This window comes from Schistocerca gregaria, chromosome 1, assembly GCF_023897955.1.
Source record: "Schistocerca gregaria isolate iqSchGreg1 chromosome 1, iqSchGreg1.2, whole genome shotgun sequence".
NCBI classification, from domain to species: Eukaryota; Metazoa; Arthropoda; class Insecta; order Orthoptera; family Acrididae; genus Schistocerca; species Schistocerca gregaria.
This window is the reverse complement of record NC_064920.1, coordinates 1,121,901,709-1,121,926,810: the sequence shown is the minus strand read 5'-3', so window position 1 is coordinate 1,121,926,810 and position 25,102 is coordinate 1,121,901,709. Positions and strand designations below refer to the sequence as shown.

At 42.2% G+C, this 25,102-nt stretch overlaps 1 protein-coding gene across 1 annotated transcript in view; it reads right to left on the bottom strand.

The window, feature by feature from the left end:
- Window positions 1–25,102, bottom strand: part of LOC126292321 (glutamate receptor ionotropic, kainate 2-like) — a 1,291,187-nt gene that overhangs the window by 656,055 nt on the left and 610,030 nt on the right. Inside the window, exon 5 of the mRNA XM_049986255.1 lies at window positions 25,082–25,102. Within this exon, the coding sequence (XP_049842212.1) occupies window positions 25,082–25,102 (21 nt within the window). The remainder of the gene's footprint in view (window positions 1–25,081) is intronic.

Genomic DNA, 25,102 nt, shown 5'->3' with positions numbered 1-25,102 from the left:
TTCCCTAACCCGAGCTTGCGCTCCGTCTCTAATGACCTCGTTGTCGACGAGCCGTTAAACAACACTAACCTAAACTAACCTAACTTATGGAACTAAATTCAGTTTGGAAATATAATTGCTGATCTTTTGTTATAATTGGAAAACATAATAGAGCTCACAGTGTGCAGAATGAATTGATTGAGATTTTCATATAAAACTTCAATTATTTTTCGTTTTTGTAATATAAAAAGTAGACAAAATTAATATTGGTGTCTAAAATTATTGTGGGAATACATGTGAATGAATGAGAGTGTGTACGTGGGACATTCGTTAAAATTTAATGTTTCATCTTATAGCCGTCTTAAGGAACCTGAAAGAGTTACGCAAGCCTGTCGTGGGAAAATGTTCATAGGAAATTTATCCAGTTTGCTGATGAGGTATGCTTAGTTGTAATTGCTATTGTAACAGAAGAGCAAGAAAGACAGCTGGGGTATTATCTGTATCTAAAGGATATTTCCAGATTTATTGCCTTTTCGTATTCGTTTATTAAACATTATTTTAATATTTGAATGTCAGATTGATGTGGATGCCTCTGTATGTAAGGATTGGTGCAGGCCAGTTATAACGCGAGTATGATCATGAGCGATCGTTCTGATTGGCAGTCAGTATGGTCTGCCTATCAGAATTGAGATGGTTCCCGCTCGTTACCTGACAGTTATACTGGGAGTGAGGCCACAAGAAGAGAGTCGCTCGCTAGCTTTGAACGCGGACCGTCATGTTAGTAGTGCCCGCCTTTCATAATGTATAAAATGAAGGAATGTTGAGTTCCTCGCGTTTGATACAGTTGTGTGAAGTTTGAAATTTCTAGAACTGTTCAGTTGGATAGACATTCGCATGTGAAATTTGGCCTTCATAGTATCCGCATGGCAGTGTTGTAGTATTCAACCACTGAGCATTTTTTGGCGAACAGTTTCTTTTTTGAGAAATCCATGAGAAGGACCGAATGTAAAAACTCATGCTACTGGTGAACGTAATTACTGTGAGAACGTTGTTTAGTTCGGGTCGGGTTTGGACGGATTTATGGCTGCTGTGCGTGTGAAATGAGCGTACGAATTATGAACGTGAAGAAAATAGTCAATAATTTAAAGGTGGACTGAATAGTATCGTATCTTTGGCTATATGGACAAAATAAACCTTTTTGTGCGGTTATTTCTGACATTATTTTCGAGAAGTCAATCCACTTTCTTACTGCCCGACAAATTTTTTTAATGACAGTTTTTCTACAGAACTTTACTTCATTACTAGAGTTGGCTTAGTAATTGCAGATATTAGATGGGGTACTTTCTTATTATCACTGCTTTTACATCATCTTGTAACTATCTACGGTTCCGAGTGGAGGGACATCGAGCAGACCCCGTTCTGAGGTAGGTGAATACTAATTTGCAGCCTGCACACGGCTATCTCACTCTGGCAAACCATCGCTCCGCCGCTAAAAGTGGTCATATCAATCGGCCTTGGATTACACCCTTACTAAGAAGAAATTTTCTTCAGTTTTCACTTTTATTACTATCTTTTGATTTTGTCTGTACGGTAAATTACTAGTCTGTCTCTTTAATTTACTCCGTTTCATTGTGTTTGCTTTACTGGCAGATAAAAACGTGCGAGTGCTACATAACAACAATGTATAAAGAAAAACTTGGATTCAGATAATCTCTGCGGCAGCAAGGGCTAAGGTGCATTTGCTGCATGCCCTAGTTTGTCCTCTGTCTATCTCGGGCCCGACGCTTTCTGACAAAACATCTCGTCTCTCCATCTCTGACGTCTACGCTCTTTTGCGGCCGTCCAGACCTTTGGGGAGCCTCCCGGGACATCAACATTGGCTTCTCTCTCATCTCATCATCTCAGAAGGCGCTGTACTTTCAGACTGCGCAAGCCTCGTCATTTTTCCGATAGCTTGGTATACTTCTTTTTTATGTAAGTCTTCTCGAGTTGCTTTCCACAACATCAGTTCTATCAAGTTGTGCTCTGACTGATCTATATAAATTTTAGCAGTTCCCATGTTTGTACAGTTCTTTAGATCTCAATCCATGTTTTCTGCACTCTTTAATACTCGTAGACTGAAATAGTAGATATTCGTAAATTTAAAACTACAACGGATATTACGCTAGTTTATGTATCTCCATGCATAATTTGTGACTCCACAATCGTACAACAGAGCGTTTTCTAATTACAGTATACACCGAAGCGCCAAAGAAACTGATATAGGCATGCTTATTTTAATACAGAGATATATAAACTGGTAGAATGCGGCGCTGCTGTCGGCAACGTATATATAAGATAAAAAGTGTGGCGCAGTTGTTACATCGCTTACTAATGCTACAGTAGCAGGTTATCAAGACTTAAGAGAGTTTTAACGTGGTGCTATAGTCGACTCACGAACGACGGGACACAGCGTCTCCGAGGTAGCGATGAAGTGGGGATTTTCCCCTACGACCATTTCATGACCGTGCCGTGAGTATCAGGAATCAGGTAAAACATCAAATCTTTGACACCGGTGCGGCCGGAAAAAGATTCTGGAGGAATGGGACCAATGACGTCTGAAGAGAATCGTTCAGCGTGACAGAAGTGCAACCCTTCCGCCAATTTCTGTAGATTTCAATGCGGGGCCATCAACATTCAACGAAACATCGATATGGGCGCACTCGTGTACCCTTGATGACTGCACAACACTAAGCTTTACGCCTCGCCTGAGCCCGTCAACACCGACATTGGACTGTTGATGACTGGAAACGTGCTGCCTGGTCTCGTTTCAAATTGTATCATGTGGATGGATGTGTACGGATATGGAGACAATCTGTTGTATCTATGGACACTGCATGTCAGCCGGAAACTGTTCAAGCTGCTGGAGGCTCTGTTATCATGTGGGGCGTGTGCAGTTAGAGTGTTGTGGGACCCCTGATACGTCAAGACACGACTTTGACAGGTGTCACGTACGTAAGCCACCTGATGACCGGCGTTCATTCATGCCCGTTGTGTATTTCGACGGACTTCGATACAAAGATAGAACATGAAATACTAGTATGGCTAGAACATGACCAAATGGCTGAGCTGTCTCGTCCACTATCATCTACGCTATGCGAACCACTAACACTAATTTATTTTGTAAGCTGTTCCACTTCAATTTGGGTGCAGTAAGGCCTGATTGGTTAACTTCAATGCTAATTAACTCGGAAGCGGTGCAACACATCGATTTTTCTCTTAACAATTATTTCCCAGCATAGTCTTTCCCTGCACCACACTTAGTATTGAGAGTTCTGACCACCCTGTATGTATACTCTAATACTACAATAAGAATGGTTCAAATGGCTCTATGCACTATAGAACTTAACATCTGAGGTCATCATTCCCCTAGACTTAGAAGTACTTAAACATAACGAACCTAAGGAAATGACACACATCCATGCCCGAGACAGGATTCGAACCTGTGACCGTAGCAACAGCGCGGTTCCGGACTAAAGCGCCTAGAACCGCTCGGCCACAGGTGCTGGCCTACAATACGAAGAGATTATCCAAATGCTTAGAAAATCAGCAGATGTAATTTAGATGTAGAGACAAAAAATTATAACAATGTCAGAAAAATTGGATGACTTATTCAAGAGAAAGAGCTTCGGAAATTTAGCAGTTAAATAACATGTTGGTCGTTTTAGAAAGCAGTTAGTCGGCTTGGCAGTGAGTGACAGAGTTGTTAGATGTTTTGAGGGATATTGTGCCAAGCTCTGTACAATTTGCGCATGAGATGGTGAAAATCTCGAGCTGGTTTGAGGACACTGAGTAGAATGCTCCAAACGTTCTCAACTATGGTGAGTTCCGGCGACCTTGCTGGCCCTGGTAGCCTTTGGCAGCCACGGAGACCAGCAGTAGAAACTCTCGGACGCGTGCGGGCGGACAATAACTTGCTGCAATGCAATCCTAGGATGGCTTGCCGTGAAGGGCAACCAAACTGGGAGTAGACTATCCTCGATGTACCGCTGTGCTGTAAGGATGCCATTGATGGCAACCAAAGACGTCCTGCTATCAAATGAAATGGCTCCCAAGACCCTACGGCGCGAGACAGTCAGGTTGATACCCCGTCGCTGTCCAGGGCTTTTCCAGACGCGTCTACGACCTGTCTCATTGCATGGAGAAGAATTGTCTTCAGTGACCAGTCCCGCATCGAACTGAGCCCCAATGACAAGTGAAGACGTTTCTGGAGACCCCCAGCATAACCATGGGATATCAACCTGACTGTCGTGCGCCATACGGCCCAATAACCAGGAGAGAGGGTCTGGGATGCCACTTCTTTTCATAGCAGAATCCATTTGGTTGTCATCCAGGGCACCCTTAGAATATAGCGGTACGTCGACGATACTATACGCCCATTTTTGTTGCCCTTCATGGCAAGCCATCCTGGACTTACATTTCAGCAAGACAATGCCTGCTCCCTCCCCCCCCCCCCCCCATGAACCATGGACATTGCCGTTGGTGGGGAGGCTTGCGTGCCTCAGCGATACAGATAGCTGTACCGTAGGTACAACCACAACGGAGGGGTATCTGTTGAGAGGCCAGGCAAACGTGTGGTTCCTGAAGAGGGGCAGCAGCCTTTTCAGGGCAAGGGCAACAATCTGGATGATTGACTCATCTGGCGGCCTTGCTGTGCTGGTACTGCGAACGGCTGAAAGCAAGGGGAAACTACGGCCGTAATTTTTCCTGAGGGGATACAGCTTTACTGTATCATTAAATGATGGCATACTCTCTTTCAAATTCTGAAGGTTGCAGGGGTAAAATACAGGAAGCGAAAGGCTATTTACAATTTGTACAGAAAACAGATGGCAGTTATAAGAGTCGTGGGACATGAAAGGGAAGCAGTGGTTGGGAAGGGAGTAAGACAGGGTTGTAGCCTCTCCCCGATGTTATTCAGTCTGTATATGGGGCAAGCAATAAAGGAAACAAAAGGAAAATTCGGAGTAGGTATTAATATCCTTGGAGAAGAAATAAAAACTTTGAGGTCCACCGATGACATTGTAATTCTGTCAGAGACACCAAAGGACTTTGAAGAGCAGTTGATTGGAATGGACAGTGTCTTGAAACGAGGATATAAGACGAACATCAACAAAAGCAAAACGAGGATAATGGAATGTAGTCGAAGTAAGTCGGGTGATGCTGAGGGTATTAGATTAGGAAATGAGACACTTAAAGTAGTAAAGGAGTTTTGCTATTTGGGGAGCAAAATAACTGATGATGGTCGAAGTAGAGAGGATATAAAATGTAAACTGGCAATGGCAAGGAAAGCGTTTCTGAAGAAGAGAAATTTGTTAACATCGAGTATAGATTTAAGTGTCAGGAAGTATTTTCTGAAAGTATTTTTATGGAATGTAGCCATGTATGAAAGTGAAACATGGACGATAAATAGTTTGGACAAGAAAAGAATAGAAGCTTTCGAAATGTGGTGCTACAGAAAAATGCTGAAGATTACATAGGTAGATCACATAACTAATGAGGAAGTATTGAATAGGATTGGGGAGAAGAGAAGTGTGTGGCACAACTTGACCAGAAGAAGGGATCGGTTGGCAGGACATGTTCTGAGGCATCAAGGGATCACCAATTTAGCATTGGAGGGCAGCGTGAAAGGTAAAAATCGTAGAGGGCGACCAAGAGATGAATACAATAAGCAGATTCAGGAGGATGTAGGTTGCAGTAGGTACTGGGAGATGAAGAAGCTTGCACAGGATAGACTAGCATGGAGAGCTGCATCAAACCAGTCTCAGGACTGAAGACCACAGCAACAACAACAATGCCTGTTCGCACAGGGTGGTAGTTTCTGCTGCTTGTCTTCGTGCTTGCGAAACCCTACCATGGCCAACAACGTTGCAGGATCTCTCCCCGGCTGAGAACGTTTAGAGCATTGTGGGCAGGACCTTCCAACAATTTCGAGATTTTAATAAACTAACCCACCAGTTGGTCCTAATTTGGCACAATATCGCTCAGGAGGACATTCAACAACTCTATTAATTAATGCCAAACCGTATAAGTGCTTGTATAAGGGCCAGAGGTGTACCAATGCGTTACTGACACGTTTGATTTGTGAAGCTCTTTTTCTTAATTACGTTAAGAAAATTTTGAAATTATAATCCTTTGTTTGTCTGTACGTCTATATAACATCAATCGATTTCCTTTCCATTCCGAAAATTTCTTCTCTATGGATACACGAATGTCCTTAGGAACGACGGCCAGACACGACGTCAGGCTGGGTGTCGAACAACTAGCCATGCAGGAGCGCGATGTATTCAAGGACGCTAATACAAAAGGCGGACAAACTCTGGCGTGAGCAGTACTTTTGCGGTGGTAGCCAACAAAAATAAAACTACGAGCAAACCACCAGAAGCGGTGCTCGAAGGCCAGGTCTCGAATAAGGAGCACAGAATGGAAATATGTCCGCCTAAAAAGACACAAGAGTAAAAATAAAACCATAATGGGTACAAAAAAGACGAAGAAATGCAAGCAGCTGAAACAACAGAGTGGCTATATATCGGCAACTTAAACAGAAAAATGGTTCAAAAGGCTGTGAGCATTATGGGACTTAACATCTGAGGTCTTGAGTCCCCTAGACTTAGAACTACTTGAACCGAAATAACCTAAGGACATGACACAGATCCATGTCCGGCGCAGGATTCGAACCTGTGACCGCAGCGGTTGCGCGGTTCCAAACTGAAGCACCTAGAACCGCTCGGCGACTGTGGCCGGCACTCAAACAGAATCACCGCAATTGATACAGTAGTGAAATACCTTAACAAGAGCGGAGTACTGCGACTACTAGAATGTGAAGAACTGCGAACACTGGGTGCCAAAAAGCTTTCAAAGTAGGAATTCCGTTTGAAAATCTACAAATCACACTAGAACCAGAATTCTGGCCTCAAAACATAAAAGTACGTCGATTTCGTTTCCCAAGACGATCAATGGACGAGGGAGCAGGGCTCAACTAATCTAAGAAGAAAACCAGAAGAGCAAGAAATAAAGGCAGTCTTGTGAAATATAGAAGGAATAAAAAGTGCTCTTAACCTAACACCAACAGACATTCTGCAAAACTCTAATTTTGCAATTCTAACAGAAACCTTCCTGATAGACAACTGGCAACATAAAGACTTCTACAATTATCACCTAATGGCAAAGAAGGGAGAGAGAGGACGACCCGTGGGAGGAATATCAATCCTACTGAATCCCTGGATGACGCCCACCAAAAAAATTATAAAACAAGGAAATAGTATCCTAGTAGAAGCAGCAAACATAAATATAATTGCAGTCTATTTTAAACCGCACACAAATTGTGTAGAAATAATTCACGAAATAGTCACACTCATCAAACAAAACTACAGCAAAACCACTATTATTGGAGGCCATTCAATTGCAGAATAGACAAGGAGAAATATAAAACAAGACTAGTCATTGAAACCCTAGAAGAAGATGGTTTCACCTTACTGAACGATAGACAGATACCTACATATATATGCCACAGTGGAAAAAGCACCATTGATATCGCGTTAACAAGAGGAGAAATAAAAGGAAGTATTCAACCAATATTGCATGATTCCATCACTCCTATACGAAAGCACATTCTAATGAAAATGAAAATAAATAACGTTGCGTCATCGCCAGCGAGAAAAACCCACCAAATCACACAAAGAAAAACAGATAAAGGAAAATTAACAAACCAGCAAGAACAAATAACACAAATGGAAACATTAATAGAGGAAGGAGACCTTGAATAAGCAACAGACAAAATAGAAGACCTCTTAAAAAAATCATTGACTTCGAACTGCGACATGTAGTAACTAGATTTTCTATTCACGGCTTTCATCATCTAATTTGCAAAAACAAAACTTATCACGACCCAACAACAACATGTTTATGTAAACTGTATAATGAAGGCTGTGAACGATATCACGTGAAACTGTGCAGTAAAAGGGTGAAATCGATAAATTAATAGGCAAAAATGTAAATCTAAAATCTTAAGCAAAGTAACTAAATGGCTACTTGGCTGCAATTTTCATAAATAAAAAAAAGAGACACAATAACTTAACGCCATAACAAGAATCACGGAAAATTAACAGCAGTTCTGGAAGAAGAAAGAAAAAGGGAAGGGCAGCTAACCAAAGGGTAAAACAGTTAACAGAAATTTTGCGTTAGAGTCCGAATGGATTTAAAAGAAAGAAAAGGAAGGGTAGACCTGGAAAATCCGAAGTGCAAAAGAAAACCAGTAATGTTAACGAAGTCGTAGAAAAGTGAGCTCAACCCGAGGGCAACTAACAGAGGGTCTTCCGATAGAACGGCGTAATACATCACACAGAGAAGAAAGAATTAGTAAGAGTGACGACAGTGTGGAAATTACCAAGCAAACTCTGTCAAGAGAGTGGGAAGATGAACTAGAACGGAATGACGAAGATGCAGAAATGCCTGAAGTCGCTGAGATAGTAGCAACAATGACCTTACAGAAAGATGAGAGTAACAGAACAGACTCTCTCTGCTGAAAAGGACGTTATGGAGAGTGAAACTTTGGAAATAATTTTCCATTTACTGGGATAGGATCGTCGTCAAATGTCAAGCGAGACAATACAAACAAAAAGAAATATGGTGCTGTCGCTGTTTGTATCTATGACGCTCTGTGATTACTCGTATACCTTATGACTTAGAGACCGTTTACATCGACTTGATATCTGGATTAATGGCTGTGTTTATGCCTACATGGGTCTTTGTATTTGACACTTCTGCATGATGGTGTGTAATAATAATAGAAACTGCAATCATAGTAAATGAAAAATAAACTGACAGCAATAGGCGGAACAATAATGTTTAATTTCCACAACTCTGCGGACCAAAAGTTCCGATGTAGATTCACTCACTGTGGAAATGGAGCAAAGGAAGCTTCCATCGTCTACGGGTTTCGGGCCACAGATCTTCGCTGAAGGGTGTTCAAGAAGTACTGCTATCTCGATCTTCTGGAATTTTTTAATCTGAGAGTGTTTTACCTCTAGTGGAGGTATTCTCTCGCTCTTAATATCAACAATGGCCAAGTGCTACTGGTCACGCACCAAGTCAGAGACTCCAGATTGTGTTTTTAAAAATGTTTTTTTTGGGGGGGAGCTTTTGGGGAAACGCTGACTTTGGGGAAATTTGTAGGAAGAAAATTTCGGCACTGGGGAAATTCAGGAAGTATTTTATCTATCCATCCTCATTACTGATACCATCTCTGATATTTTAGTCCACTATGCATCACTCTCTCTTCCGATGAATCGATACTCATTTGCTTTTGTGGAAGAAGTTACTCACCACGATGACACGTCTATCTCTAGCCACTTTCGCAGCCGTATTGAGCTCTGGGGAATCACCATGCCAGATTTGTATTTGACGGGTTTTATAATATATGTCCTTTTAATATATACTGTTTCAAGTAATGAAGATGAAAACGCGTCGGTATTAGTGTGATTCGGTATAATCAAATGTAAGGTAATGACAGATCGGCGATTAAAAGTCTGCAGGAGGGGTAAATCAGAAAAAAACACTGTCACGGCGTTTGTGTGTTCACAGTATCCTGACGGGTTACAGGTGTCGTACTACGTATTGAGCTGTGGGACTAATGATACATCCACAGAGCAGTGAAGAAAGCGTGAAGAAAGCAAACGTGGCGCCTCTTGAACACGTTTTTTTCTGTTGTCTGTATTTACAACTTCTAGTTTACGTGATATAATTATTGATGCATATAATTTTAATGCCTTTGAACACACAATACCACTTTTTGAATCTGTCAAGACTGATAAAAAATAATAAGTTAAAGGTAGTTTTAACCTATTTGGGGGAAAGTTGCCGACATTGTATTGTTTTGACGAATGTTTTTGTCTGCTCGGGGGAATTTGGAAAACTCGATCTGGAACACTGGACCTACTTAAGGGTGCATAAAGCAGTATGGAGCGGTTGCGCAGAGCCGCGTCGCACATATATATGGTGGTAAGAATTTCCTAGAATGTGTGGGTATATAGTTGAAAACGTTACGTCCGTTCACAGCGTAAAAACATTTCAGTGATTCGTTTTATTCGCGCTAAGGCGCGCGTAAATATTTATAAAAGTTGTGATGAAACGGCACTGTGTCTGTTAATCAGTAACGTCTGTGGCGGACAGATTGCTATTAATGCATAATTGAAAAGGCTTCCGTGATCAGTCATTGCCTGTTTAATTAATATGAGAACTCAATGTAGCTATGATTACTTCGATATGAATGTGAAATGAGGTTAACTGTCAGTACAAAAATGGAAGAGTTTAGGCATTGCTAGGGGGTGTGTTATGTGGCAAAGGAATATTAAAAATGAAGTAATATTGATTAGTACTGTTATTATTTCAAAGTGACATTTTCCGTTTCACAATTAAGAACCTAACATTTGAAAACCATAAGTGGCATGTATTTGCCTTAGGCACATAGTCACATTACTTTGTAAGGAAACGCTTTCTCTCAGTAAAGCTACCAAACCTGAGTCTGACAGCCAAAAAATAAGTGAACGAACTACCGTGAGTGACAAGGAACATACTTTCTTTACATGTGGCGTTCCGTGCGTAGACGACTGCTTTTTCAGCGAAGAATAGGAATCTGGTGCCCAATAATAAGAAATACCCATGAACAAAAGACTTATGATTCAACGTACGAAGGAAATAATATGTGTGTCATCGACTAAGAAAATCGTATGTGTAAAGGGAACTTACAGCATCTTGGGTTGCTGGCGTTAGAGAAGATCATGTCGACGACACAAATGACGCAGTTAGCTGCACCATACCACGGCATAGAGCAACCATCAGTGGCAGCGACAAACGTTAAGTGTAGCACAGAGTTTAAAATTACTGCTCTAGGCGACACTTTCGAATCATATGGAGTTTGATGAATTTTTTGCGGAGAAAGCGAGGTAGATTCGTGTTGTATAATTTTGATTTTCAGTGTAAAAATGTCATCTGCAAATGAGGCGTTATCAGTAGATAGTGTTGTGAAGTAGAGCTCAATAAAGAGGGAGAATATGATAATGCAGGTTTTAATATTTCGCTTTAAGGCTAAGGGAGAACCTGCAGACAACGATGTAATGGCATATTCAAGCACGTTAAAACAAACACAACAGCTACAGAAACGGAAAAAAACTAGATTGGCCACACATAGTAGCAAGACGGAGCAGCCACCTCCAATGTGTTGGATATAATGCCACTGCCCCGCCCCCCACCCACCCAAAAAAAAAAAATAAAAATAAAAATAAAAATAAATAAAAAATAGGAAGTTGACGGGCAAGACAGAGCCACACAAAAGATATAGAAAATACAAGATTAAGCATCAAAGGTCACAAAAGAATACAAAGAAAGCCAAGACAAAGTTGTAATCAAGAGAGAATCAAGAGAAATAATCAGGAGCGAATCAAGCGAAAACCGCAGAAGAACACAAGGAAAGGAAAGAGAAACTTGCAAAAAAAATTGCATAGGTAGGAAGGAAGTATGAGAATGAAAGAAAAGTCAAAAATAAATTGCAAAACATTAAAGAAGGAATTGAGAGAAGAGCTTAAATCAATAGGGAAAGTCAAGAGAAATTTTCAGAAGAAATAAAATCATTATTTAAGGAGGCTCGAGAGGAATTAGCGAAAATATTCGAAAAAGCCAAGAAGAGAAATGCACAAGATCAGCAAAATACACTTATTCTTCTAGAATATTCGTTACCTACGCAGTCACAACTAGAATCAACTTCTGGTGCCGACTTGCTAATTGAAATACATAGTTCCGAACTTAGCTTGTCACGCACAGACTATGATAATACTGAACTGGATGGTAACCTTCACGATATGGATTCAAATTGTTGGTCGATCAGTCCGCAGCTCGTGCTCGTGCGGTACCGTTTTCGCTTCCCACGCCCGGGTTCGATTCCCGGAGGGGTCAGGGATTTTCTCTGCCTTGTGATGACTGGGTGTTGTGTGATGTCCTTAGGTTAGTTAGGTTTAAGTAGTTCTAAGTTCTAGGGGACTGATGACCATAGATGTAAAGTCCCATAGTGTTCAGAGCCATTTTTTTTGTCGGTCGATCAGAAATGTACTCTGCAGCAAAAGGTTCAACCAAAGGACGAGAAGATTACTTTTACAGAGGAGCTTAAGCAGATTACCACGAAACAAAAACAAGATCCAGAATACAACTATAGATTTCGCTGGGTCGTGACAAGAAACATGACCATAAGCTGTCTTCGAAGAAAGAAGAAAGTTAATCATACACAAAGAAATGCGGTAAGTTTTTCTTAGGTCCTGTCAAGCAGAGGATACGGAGATTATCGTCACAGAGAAACTGGAGCAGATATATAAGAAGCAAAAATAAGACTGAGAAGCAACATGTCCTAGTTCATTAGATCGTGAGAAGAAACTTGAAGATCTATTTCCTTTCTGGCAAGAAGAAGAATGTTTTTGGAAAGGTATTGGTGTACAAGCACAGATGATGAGATTTTAAATTGGAATTGGAACCGTCCGTAGTACCATAGATATATTTGGAAAAGAAATTAGAGGGAAACTGGAATACGATTGCTTGATGCGAAACGCAGCAGACTGGTGTGCGAAACTGCAAGACGAAACTAACTTGCGCATGTTGTTACTCAGCCATATAACATAGATCGCTGAAACTAGGAACATACATAGAAAGTATTGCTGCAGTACAGTACAGAAAGTAACTGAAAGATGTACGCAATGACACGAAATGACACATTTATTAAAAGACAATAATTACACTACGTCACCGCGATTTATGATGGTCCCCTGAACAATGCAAAAAGCGGAACATGGTTCTTAATAGGGCGTTTCTTCGAGTCGGCGGCACTGTATGTTCTTAAAAATACTCCCAAGCCAGCCAAATGATCGTTAAGGGGTTTCTCATACTGGTGCTGTCTCTCTATTTGAAGTCATGGTTACAAACGAAATTTTATGACAATTAATTGACTTTATTCAGCTAGACACACACACACACACACACACACACACACACACACACACACACACACACACATACACTCCTGGAAATGGAAAAAAGAACACATTGACACCGGTGTGTCAGACCCACCATACTTGCTCCGGGACATTGCGAGAGGGCTGTAAAGCAATGATCACACGCACGGCACAGCGGACACACCAGGAACCGCGGTGTTGGCCGTCGAATGGCGCTAGCTGCGCAGCATTTGTGCACCGCCGCCGTCAGTGTCAGCCAGTTTGCCGTGGCATACGGAGCTCCATCGCAGTCTTTAACACTGGTAGCATGCCGCGACAGCGTGGACGGTAACCGTATGTGCAGTTGACGGACTTTGAGCGAGGGCGTATAGTGGGCATGTGGGAGGCCGGGTGGACGTACCGCCGAATTGCTCAACACGTGGGGCGTGAGGTCTTCACAGTACATCGATGTTGTCGCCAGTGGTCGGCGGAAGGTGCACGTGCCCGTCGACCTGGGACCGGAACGCAGCGACGCACGGATGCACGCCAAGACCGTAGGATCCTACGCAGTGCCGTAGGGGACCGCACCGCCACTTCCCAGCAAATTATGGACACTGTTGCTCCTGGGGTATCGGCGAGGACCATTCGCAACCGTCTCCATGAAGCTGGGCTACGGTCCCGCACACCGTTAGGCCGTCTTCCACTCACGCCCCAACATCGTGCAGCCCGCCTCCAGTGGTGTCGCGACAGGCGTGAATGGAGGGACAAATGGAGACGTGTCGTCTTCAGCGAAGAGAGTCGCTTCTGCCTTGGTGCCAATGATGGTCGTATGCGTGTTTGGCGCCGTGCAGGTGAGCGCCACAATCAGGACTGCATACGACCGAGGCACACAGGGCCAACACCCGGCATTATGGTGTGGGGAGCGATCTCCTACACTGGCCGTACACCTCTGGTGATCGTCGAGGGGACACTGAATAGTGCACGGTACATCCAAACGGTCATCGAACCCATCGTTCTACCATTCCTAGACCGGCAAGGGAACTTGCTGTTCCAACAGGACAATGCACGTCCGCATGTATCCCGTGCCACCCAACGTGCTCTAGAAGGTGTAATTCAACTACCCTGGCCAGCAAGATCTCCGGATCTGTCCCCCATTGAGCATGTTTGGGACTGGATGAAGCGTCGTCTCACGCGGTCTGCACGTCCAGCACGAACGCTGGTCCAACTGAGGCGCCAGGTGGAAATGGCATGGCAAGCCGTTCCACAGGGTTACATCCAGCATCTCTACGATCGTCTCCATGGGAGAATAGCAGCCTGCATTGCTGCGAAAGGTGGATATACACTGTACTAGTGCCGCCATTGTGCATGCTCTGTTGCCTGTGTCTATGTGCCTGTGGTTCTGTCAGTGTGATCATGTGATGTATCTGACCCCAGGAATGTGTCAATAAAGTTTCCCCTTATATATATATGCTTGTTATATAGTACGAGAAACAGCTACATTAAAAATTAGCTATAAATTAGATTAATATTAAACGTATGTCACGAACACACTTGTGGCTCGAAACTACTGCTTGTCTGGAGGACGTTGTGAAGATCCAGATTTCTCGAAAATCAGTGAAGATACTTATTCACATTTTCATTACATTTTATTGTATTGATGAACCCGGTTTGGCAAAACAATGAAATTTATTTATCAGTTTTCTGCGTTAGGGAGTGTCTTTCAATAATACACAGACTTCATACTTACGATTGTCCTCACTCAATAAATTGGTAAAACATACCGAATGACTTTTTAAGACAAACAACGACATCCACCATAAAAAGTTGTATTTGGTGCATTCTGTCCACAACACTAAAACTAATTTACAATCCCGCTTTCAAAGTTTGTACCACCTGATCGTATGACATAGACTGACTACTTTTGGGGGGTATGACAAACGATATATTACAGCATGAAGTTCTAGTTTGTTCTAAAGCCGGTCTATATTGTTCTAAAAGCGGCTGTTGGTCAAATTAACTTGCACATATCTTTCTGGACACATGTGTGAACAGATACGAATGAAACAGGCATATTGGTCTGTAATATTTATAAAATTAATAACAATTGTAAATTATTGTACATAATTTTGAAGTACACTTTTGTTAAAATTACGGTGTGTGTCACATGGCCAAAATAATTTATATTTTATATTTCCTTTCGTTGACTGTTTTTTTTTGTGAATAATTGAGTCTGCTTTCGAGAAACTATAACAGTTTTGATTTAATACATAATAAAATATGGTGAGGAATTTTGTAACCACAGTAGTGCAAAGTGCAAAATATGTGCCACTTATGGTCAAATAAACCAATGGAATTTACAGGATAATTAATGTATTTGAAAATGAAAAAGATTTTCCGAAGTATTACAGAAAAAAATTTGGAAAAGTGTGAAGAAATTTGGAAAAGTGTGAAGTTTAAGTAAATGCTTCCATAGTCTCGCCTCTTGCACTTCAGGCTCACTATTGTAGGTGAAACATATCTCAAACAAAAATAATAATAAAATAAAATAAAAATAAAAGTAAAAGCAAAGAATCTTTATTTTGGGGTAAACAGACGTTATATGGTAATCTATTCTTGGCCCACGATCTCCGTAATTCTGGTTCGTTATGGGTTCTTGTGCTAGGGTGCTTTGTTCCTGCAGCAGAGCGGTTGACAACTACTGGAGTATCGTTGGTGTATTAGGATGTGCTTCAATATGCCTCTACACACCTGCTCGATGGGGTTGCGGAGGAATGGGCGGGCCAGTACATTCGCCAAATATCCTCTCGTTCCAAGAGTTCTTCCACCTGCACAATTCGATATAATAGAGTACTGTCATCGACAAACATGAATTCATGGCCGGATGCACCCCTGAAAAGGCTCACATGGGGCAAGAGTAAAGTATCACAATAGCGCTGACCCGTGAGTGTAGCGTGTTCAAAGATTTGGAGGGCGGTACGCACCTGCCTCCCTACGCAGTTAGGCCTGTAGCACGAAATCGCTTACGTTCAACGGTACTGGACGTACCCTCATATGGCAAGAGCTGGGAAAACGCGATGCACCCAGGAACACGTGGGACATGATCGTTTTGGTGGTCCGGGTTTCATTGTGTGGAGGAATGATATTGAGTGGGTATATTGACCTCAAGATCTTTGAATCAACGTTACGGTCATACTGTCTTCGTTCTTCTCGTGCGTCTTTTCTGAGGTTTGTTTGACTCTGACTTCATTTTTATGGGTGACGATACGCCACCGCATCGGACAACTCAGGTGGGTGAGGGGCTCTTGGAACGAGAGGGTTTTCTGCCAATCGACCGGTCTGCCAGTTCCCCAGACTTAAATCCCCCCAAGCATGTGTGGGATGTATTGGGAAAACGTACTGCAGCACTTCACCGAGCGGGGTAACACAGTGATTCGCACACTGGACTTGCATTCGAGAGGACACCCGTTCAAACCCGTATCCGACCTTCCTGATTTATATGGCTACCTTCCATTCAGATGGCTGATTCAATCAGCGACTGTTATATTGACTTGTAAATAATAGATTTCCGCTAACAGTCGTCCTTTTTAAATTTTATTGGCAGATCTAGATTTCAGCTAGAAACTAGCGACTCTCAATGCACTATCATTTTTGATCAGTGCATGTAATGCCAGATGGTCGGGCTTCATCCACAGTTAATTGAGTATTCAATACCCAATGAACTGTGGATGAAACCCGACCATCTGGCATTACATGCATTGATCACAAATGATAGTGCATTGAGAATGGCTAGTTTCTAACTGAAATCTAGATCTGTCAATAAAATTTAAAAAGGGTACCTCATTTATGTTTTCCGTGATTGGCTCAAATGGCGTAGGCTAAGGCCGGATGGTTCCTTCTCCATCCTTCCCTAATCCAAGCTTGTGCTCCGTCTGTAACAATCTCGTTACCGAGGGGATGTTCAACATTTGTCTCCTCCTTCTCCTTTGCAGCACGTTCACATACGTTAACGACCATCCATCTACATTTACGTGATTACTCTGCTATTCACAATAAAGTGCCTGGCAGAGGGTTCAATGAACCACTGGTTCCAAACTGTGCTGAGAGACGAATGGAACGTCCTACCAGAAGAACTCCGTTCCAACTTTGTGGTCAGCATGAGAGAATGTTATGGAATACGCAGTGCCGCCTGTGGTTGTTTCGTAGCCTATTAAAAACCATGTCTCGCCTTTTTCAGTGTATAGGTGATCATCATCAAAACCATGGTGACTTCAGTGTAATTATTTTCTTTGTAAAAGGGTATTATTTCTGTTTGTCTCACCGTATATTTCATTCAGTTACTTCTTGTGCTGGGCTGTGGCAGTATTTTTCGTGTATGGTCCAAGTTTCGTGGATCTCTGTTATTTGGCTGTGACACGTCATAAGAGATCTACTTTCGTCCTAAAGTTTCGCAGACCAGTGTATCTATCTTCCGCTACTGGTGTAGCATGGACAGCTGCACCAAACCAGTCTCTGGACTGAAGACCACAACAACAACAGCAACTGGTAGAATCTTATGATGCTATTGCACTTTACATTAACAACAGGAGTAGTTACTAAGAGTGGTACACAACAATTTCTCTATATGCTCTTCAGAAGAAAAACCTAGGTTTTTGTGTTGACACAGGTGGGTCCACATGCCCATTAGCCATGCACGGGACTGTAAGCCGCGTAACTTAAACACTTTTATGCTTAGTGAGACATTTGGTATAATTTCTCATGTCCAATTACAATTTTCCTTTTGCTATATCCATCACAAATTGTTGCGCTAGTAATAGTGTTCAACTGTCTAGCTAATGTTCTACAAACTCTGTTCAGTCCGATCACGTTACTAAATATGATGAGTACGAGAGGGAATTTTTTTTTAAAGTAGCGTTTTGATCATACCAATAAAATGAAATTTTTTCCTAAAATTACCTGTGTAATAATTGTGCTTAACGAATTCCGCATATTTTTAAATGTCTGCTGTAATGTTCACGTTTAAGATACATTAAATTGTTATCGTCTTATGAGCGCAGATGACATGAATTCGATAGTAATTACAACATAAATTTCTACGTTTTGTTACACATGGTGTCCCTGAAGGAATGATCGACATCCAGGGATACGATGGGAACGATAATTCGAAGAGTAAAAGCGTATTAAACAAGGGCTCTAAACACCATTCCTATAAGACTAATAACACTTCTTCAGGTTCGGTATTGTAAAACATTTCTGATCTACGTCTAGTTTTTTGTTTTCGATATTTGACGAAGAGCGTGGACCAAAACAAGAAATAATCATTTAGCAAGGAAGGGTATCTATTATGCATATAGTAGAAGAACTACGAGCACTTATTCGGTGGAAGAGATGCGTTCATAGATTCATAGATTAAATAAATTCTATAGTTTCATGCATCTGTAGGTATGGTTTGTAAGCTGTGCAAAATTCATCGAATAATGTGTCTTACTGATGAAGAAAAGTGTACCTGTAGCAACAAATGCAGCCAACAGTAAGTGAAAAACACCACGAAATTTCACTTTAAAAAAAATTATTTTTTCATGTTTTTGAACTTCCACTGCTATGAGTGTGAATTCTGAATCCTTCCTGGTCATGGTGACAAAGTTTTATGAATTTAGTTGTAAAAGTATAGACAGTGTAATTTCAAATGTCCTGTGGTGCCTCTCCTTCTCGAAGTCGGCCCGTTTGACGTCCTCCCCCCCCCCTCCCCCCTAATGGAAACGGTTATGCATTGACGTACTTATAGCGAGCTGTAACTAGAAAATTGCATAATTGTCTAAACTCTCGATTTTGAATAAATATATTCAATAACAGTCTAAGAGAAAAAAATGTGTTTTCAAAATAATTGTTCCTGGAAGTGTATGTTTTCGTTCCTCGTAATATCGCCGCTTGGTTTGGGGGCCTGGCCACATAGAGTTATCCCATAATAATGTTACATTTCGACAGTGCCACTGTTTCATCTGGCAGCCGATACACGCCGAAGTGCTTTTCTGTTTTGGCAGTCCGTGCGTAAACGCGGAACCGGACCTCGCAAATGCAGCGGCAGATTTATACCCGATAACCAGCCTGCCGCCAACGTACTGTTGATTGGAGATCGAAATAACGCGGGGAAAGCTGTAATAAATGTGGTGACCGTCAGCATTCACCAGCGGAAATCATAAACAGTCTCTGCTGGCTAACTGCGAGAAACGACAGACGCGACCGGAGAGCTATGACGCCAGGTTGCGTGCTGTAGCACGGGGAAATCTTTCTGTCGACGTTTTGCGGTTTTGCTTGCATCACTCACTCGCCCCCCGCCCCCCCCCCCCCCCCCCCTCTCCCACCACTATCCACAGCTCTTGCGCCACTGTCCGTCCTCTTCCCACGTTCCCTGCTATTTTTTCCGCTTTCCCTTTTGCCTTATCAGCATGTATTTTATCTCGACAAAATTCCGCTGCGCATTGTGGCGAAGACTGGGAGTCGTCCCCGCATATTGGAGCATAATTTAGCCGCCTGCGGGGCTCCATTGAGTCGGCTGTTCACCGATAAAGCAGATATGGCTGGCGCACCGTAATCCCCCGCCCAGGTTTCCCAACCGCCCTGTTCTCACTGGCTCATCGCGGAGATATTTTATTACGTCCTCTGCTGCCATCTTACGAGGTTAATGAAATTTCTTTTGGAAGTATAGATTCTCTACGGCAGGATTACTTTACCATGGTCCTCTATGTGGCTATTTCCGTTCTAGTCGGTATAAACTGGTTTCTGTGGAAACAGATGGTACCACTAAACAAAACACACACTAGCGTTTGCTTAGATGGTGTTTTCTATCCACTGGTAGATGAAAATGTTTTTTTGGAATCGAATCAAATAAATCATACTACTCGTGCGCCTATTTCATTAATATCGTTCCAGGTGTACTGTCATATCATATCGAGAGTGTTTAAGATAACGTATTTCTGTCCGTAACTTAACAATATAATCAATGAAAGGAAGATTTATTTGGGTTGATTGACGAACGAAAAGTTACTATTTCTGTGGAGCTGTAAATATTACTTTAATATTACACAGAAATTTACAGCAGCTGTAAGGTCCCCTCGTGGTACCAAACCACTGTAAAATCGTAATTTTTATCTGTTCTCAGTTGCTCTAAATTCGTGGAGGTATTTACCGTCTATGCAACTAAATGAGAGCAGTTTGTTTCTTGCCATACGCGTTTCGCTTCTTTTATTTGGGAAGTGTCATCAGTGATCTGAAATACATGTTTCTTTTTATACATACAATAAGCGTATTATGTGACAGATATAGTATGCTGCTCGAGAAGATAGGGGGAGATACCTATCGGGGTGAGATGCCTAAAGCTGGCGTTTCCGCCGGCTCTCAACAGATCGCGACACCAGCCTGCACGGCAATCGCTAGCTGTAGCATGGGGCGAGGGCAGCTCCGTGTATCGCTGTGGTTATTGTTTCTCCGCTTTGGAAGCAACAAATACGAGGTACTATGCGGACGTTCAGAACACAGGGTACATCGTAGGAATGTTCCACACACTGCCATTGAAACGAGCGACACACAACCGATACATTCTGCACAACATGTCCAGCGCGATCCCCTTCAAATGGCTGAAGCTGTTCAACAGGAGTACGAACTCATCGTGGGGCATGGTCGTACCCGAGAATGAATGTTGTCAACACTTTCACCTCTAAACTCAGCACAGCTACTGCCTGCAGAGTCAAAACCGATGGTGCACGGACTGGCCTCCTGGGCGTCATCTGATAGCCGGTGACAGTGACAAACGATGAATCACTGACATTACGAATCCTCGGTATGTACGTATTAACCCTGCTGCCCTAGAACACCGTCATTTATGATATTACATTTCTTCCCCAGCGGTCTACTGTTATTCAATAGATTCTAGACATAATTTAAATCTTTTTCAAAACTTATTTTCTCCATTATCCCCCTCACAGAGGAATGGAGACAGAGACAGAGAGAGAGAGAGAGAGAGAGAGAGAGAGAGAGAGAGAGAGAGAGAGAAACAGGTTTCTTACTAATTACCTATAATGCAGGAGATATGGCTTCATAAATGAGATGCGTGAGAACTAGCTTTTCTAAAATACACCATATTAATCCTATGTTCGATAATGAGAGCACTTTGCAAGTTAAATAAGCTGTAAACATAACTTCATTTTCTAATGAATAGCTGATAGCCCCACAAAATAATGAAAGGGAAACCGTTTAGCGCTTACTAAATGCTCATCGTTCATGCAGTGAAACTTCATCGGGTAGCATGACCTTCTAATTTATTATTCCATACTAAATTAAAGTAAATTCGTATGACACGATTGAGTGTGAGTCTCACAAGGAGTATTTTTAGCCAATTGTCTGTAAGGTCTTTCAATAGGATGCCACTTCGGCGACTTAACGGACCATAACATATTCCAATAATCCTTCCGGGGAAAAAGGGACTTACAGTTTAGGGTGGAATCTGAATCACGTGTTTTTCCTAGTTCTTTACGAATAACTCTATTTCCTACCCATTTACGGACAGTATCTACATATACTACTGGAGGTATGTAAAAGATTATATCACTGTACGACACGCAGTTCGATTCTTTACAAAAATGGGGCTTGGGGTTACTGGTATTTATTTTCCTGAATGCACAACGCAGTGTTCCTTCTAAAAGGCCTACAAACGAGGTGGATACTTGCAGGTGTCAAGAAACGACAATCTTCCGCAATTCAATGACTGAAGTCGTGTTAGGTAAGACTGTAGAATACACCCTTACACTGCCCTACAAGAAGAATGTCGCTAAATATGTCTGCGCTGCCACGGATGTTGATTGATAAGGAATCAACTCGGCATCCACATCCAATCAGTGATATTTGTTGATGCTTGGTGAATGCCGACACGATGCTAGCGAAGCAACCGTTGTTTCTTATGCTGTGTGATGTCCTGTTCGAAGTGCCCCATCAGCCGCTACTTTCTTAGGTGATGAACGACGACATCGAGAAACGGTTAGTTTGAAAATGTGCAGCGGTAATACACACAGACCAGGAATAAATGGGGATATGGAAGTGTTTTCGATGGAATACACCAAGATTCTCTTGTCAGCTTACGAGCACTTGTTACCGTCACTGGTATCAGCTTTACACGTGTGTATCGAATAGAACTCGATGACACCAGTGCAAATGGTTATTCACACGGCAGCTGCCTGGGATCCATTACAAACGGTGAATACTTCCTTCGAATAATTACACCCTACACGCCTTTCAAAGTGTTAGGTTTTCTGGTGACCATTTGCACATATCATGATCCAGTGAACATAATATGCTTTACTGGGCCATTTATAATTCTGGGGGGGTGGGGGGGGGGGGTGGTACGTCATGCCGATCTTTAAAGTAAAAGTAATTTTCCTTTAACGTATGGTGCGGAATCCTAGCAGATGAAATCGATCCACATTAGTCCGTGGTTACTCTGACAGGTGGAGGGGTACGTCATGACGATTATTTATGTATGGTGCGGAATGCTTGGAGATGGAATCATCGATCGACATTAGCCCATGGATACTCTGACAGGTGAGATGTACACTTCAGAAAAGACAGAACACCTTGAACGACTACAGACAGGACGTTAATATTCGCAGGACATGTACATTAGTGTGTTCTGTAGAAATGATTAGCATTTCAGTCACCTCGGTTAAGCACGTGTCCCGTTGCCTAGTAGGTACAGGGTCTGCCATAATTCCTCATAACTCGTTCCATGCGTGATGGCATCGACACGTATAAGGGACGAATGGCGTCCTGTGGTGTAAAAAACTGGTTCAAATTACTCTGAGCACTATGGGACTTAACATCTAAGCTCATCAGTCCCCTAGAACTCAGAACTACTTGCCCGCATCTCGTGGTCGTGCGGTAGCGTTCTCTCTTCCCACGCCCGGGTTACCGGGTTCGATTCCCGGCGGGGTCAGGGATTTTCTCTGCCTCGTGATGGCTGGGTGTTGTGTGACGTCCTCAGGTTAGTTAGGTTTAAGTAGCTCTAAGTTCTAGGGGACTGATGACCACCATGTTAAGTCCAATAGTGCTCAGAGCCATTTGAACCATTTTTTTTTCAGAACTACTAAAACCTAACTAACCTAAGGACATCACACACATCCACGCCCAAGGCAGGATTCGAACCTGCGACCGTAGCGCTCGCACGGTTCCAGACTGAAGCTCTTAGAACCGCTCGGCCACCCCGGCGGGCTCCTGTGGTATAGCCATCCATGCTGCATTCACGCGGCTTCAGAGATCATCTGTGATGGTTGGCATTGGGTCATAGCATTGCAACTATCGTTTAACCATATTCCAATTATTTTCAATTGGCGGCACGTCTGACGACGTGGCAGGGCAGGACAAAAGGCTGACATCCTGTAACAACAAGAAAACACGTGTTTGTGCAGTAACATGTGCCAATGCATTGTCTTGCTGAGAAATGGCGTCTGGACTGTTATACAGGAAGGGAATGGCTGGGGGTCCCAGGATGTAGCTCGTCTAGCTGACCACCTATGATCTGTGGTTGTACCCAAGGAGGTGGAGGCCAGTGATGACGCGGGGTGTGTGCAGCTGGAGTGATATGGGACTCCTGATACGCTTAAATACGACTCTGACAGGTGACACGTACATAAGCATTCTGTCTGATCACCGGCATCCATTCATGTCCACTGTGCATTCTACCGGAGTTGGGCAATTCCAGCAGGACAATGCGATACCCCACACGTCCAGTATTACTACAGAGTGGCTCCAGGAACACTCTTCTGAATTTAAACACTCCCACTGGCCACTAAATCCCCAGACATGAACATTATTGAGCATACCTTGGAAGCCTTGCAACGTGCTGTTCAGAAGAGATCTCTGCCTCCTCGTACTCTTACGACCTTGTGGACGGTGCTGCAGGAGTCATGGTGCAAGTTCCCTCCACCACTACTTTAGACATTAGTCGAGTCCATGCCACGTCGTGTTGCGGCACTTGTGCGTATTTGTGGGGTCCTACACGATATTAGGCAGTGGTGCCAGTTACCCTGTCTCATCAGTGTAGCTTTCAACCAAGGCAGTTTATGTCTTCAATTGACACTTAACAATAAGGCACAAAGTGAATGTATTGTGATAGCATCACATTCAGCTTGGACTATCACTGTAGTTAAATAGGGTAAACCGGTGATTAACGATATAAAACTAGGAATCTTTCACACAAGCATAACCAATCGTTTTGAAAAAAAAAAAAAAACAGCATTGCAGTCATATGTACTGTGGTGAAGATCTATGCATACAACTACCGCACTGTGTGCTGCACTGTTAAAAAGCCAGCTATAGTTTCAATATGATTCAATAGCTAAACTTACAACTGAAAGCATAATGGAATATTAATATCTACTTCACATAATAAAATATTAATTAGGATAAAATACTTTTGAAATTAATGTGAAGATTATAAAATTAATTGCTGAAATACAGTTTAAAAATAACTGGCTTCTATTTATAGAATAATAAAGAGTATTTACATTGCGAATGAAGTGCTGGAACGAGCTATGTAAGCTAATAAGAATAAATTAGAAAATACGTGGGATATTATCACTATCTCCTTTATTTAAAACTTATGACTAGTTACTAAAGCTGTAGAATAATACTCGCACAACTTTGAAAGCGAGAAGCAAAATGTTAATTCATATAAAGATTATTACAATATGAAATCTTATTATTGGTGAAATGGCATTATTTTAAGCAGATAATTTTAAGAGACTATTGATTTGTAATGAAACGTTAGGTACTGCGATTTCTGTTACATTACGCCACTTACAAAACTATATTGGCGGTATTACTGTGTATGAAGCTATAAGACATAATCTCCAATGACAATTTGATAACGAGAGTACTGCAGGAATACTTTACCTTTTGTAGAGTACCATTTTTTATTCATACACTGAAGGAATTAGTCCATAGCTACAAAAGAAGCCGATTAAAACGATCGAAGCAGACTACAGAGGATAACATGAGTGTTTAAGTAAGCAATAAAAAGTGGAAATATTAGTTCTGGTTTTCTCTCTAACCTTTCGTGCCGACAAGATCAG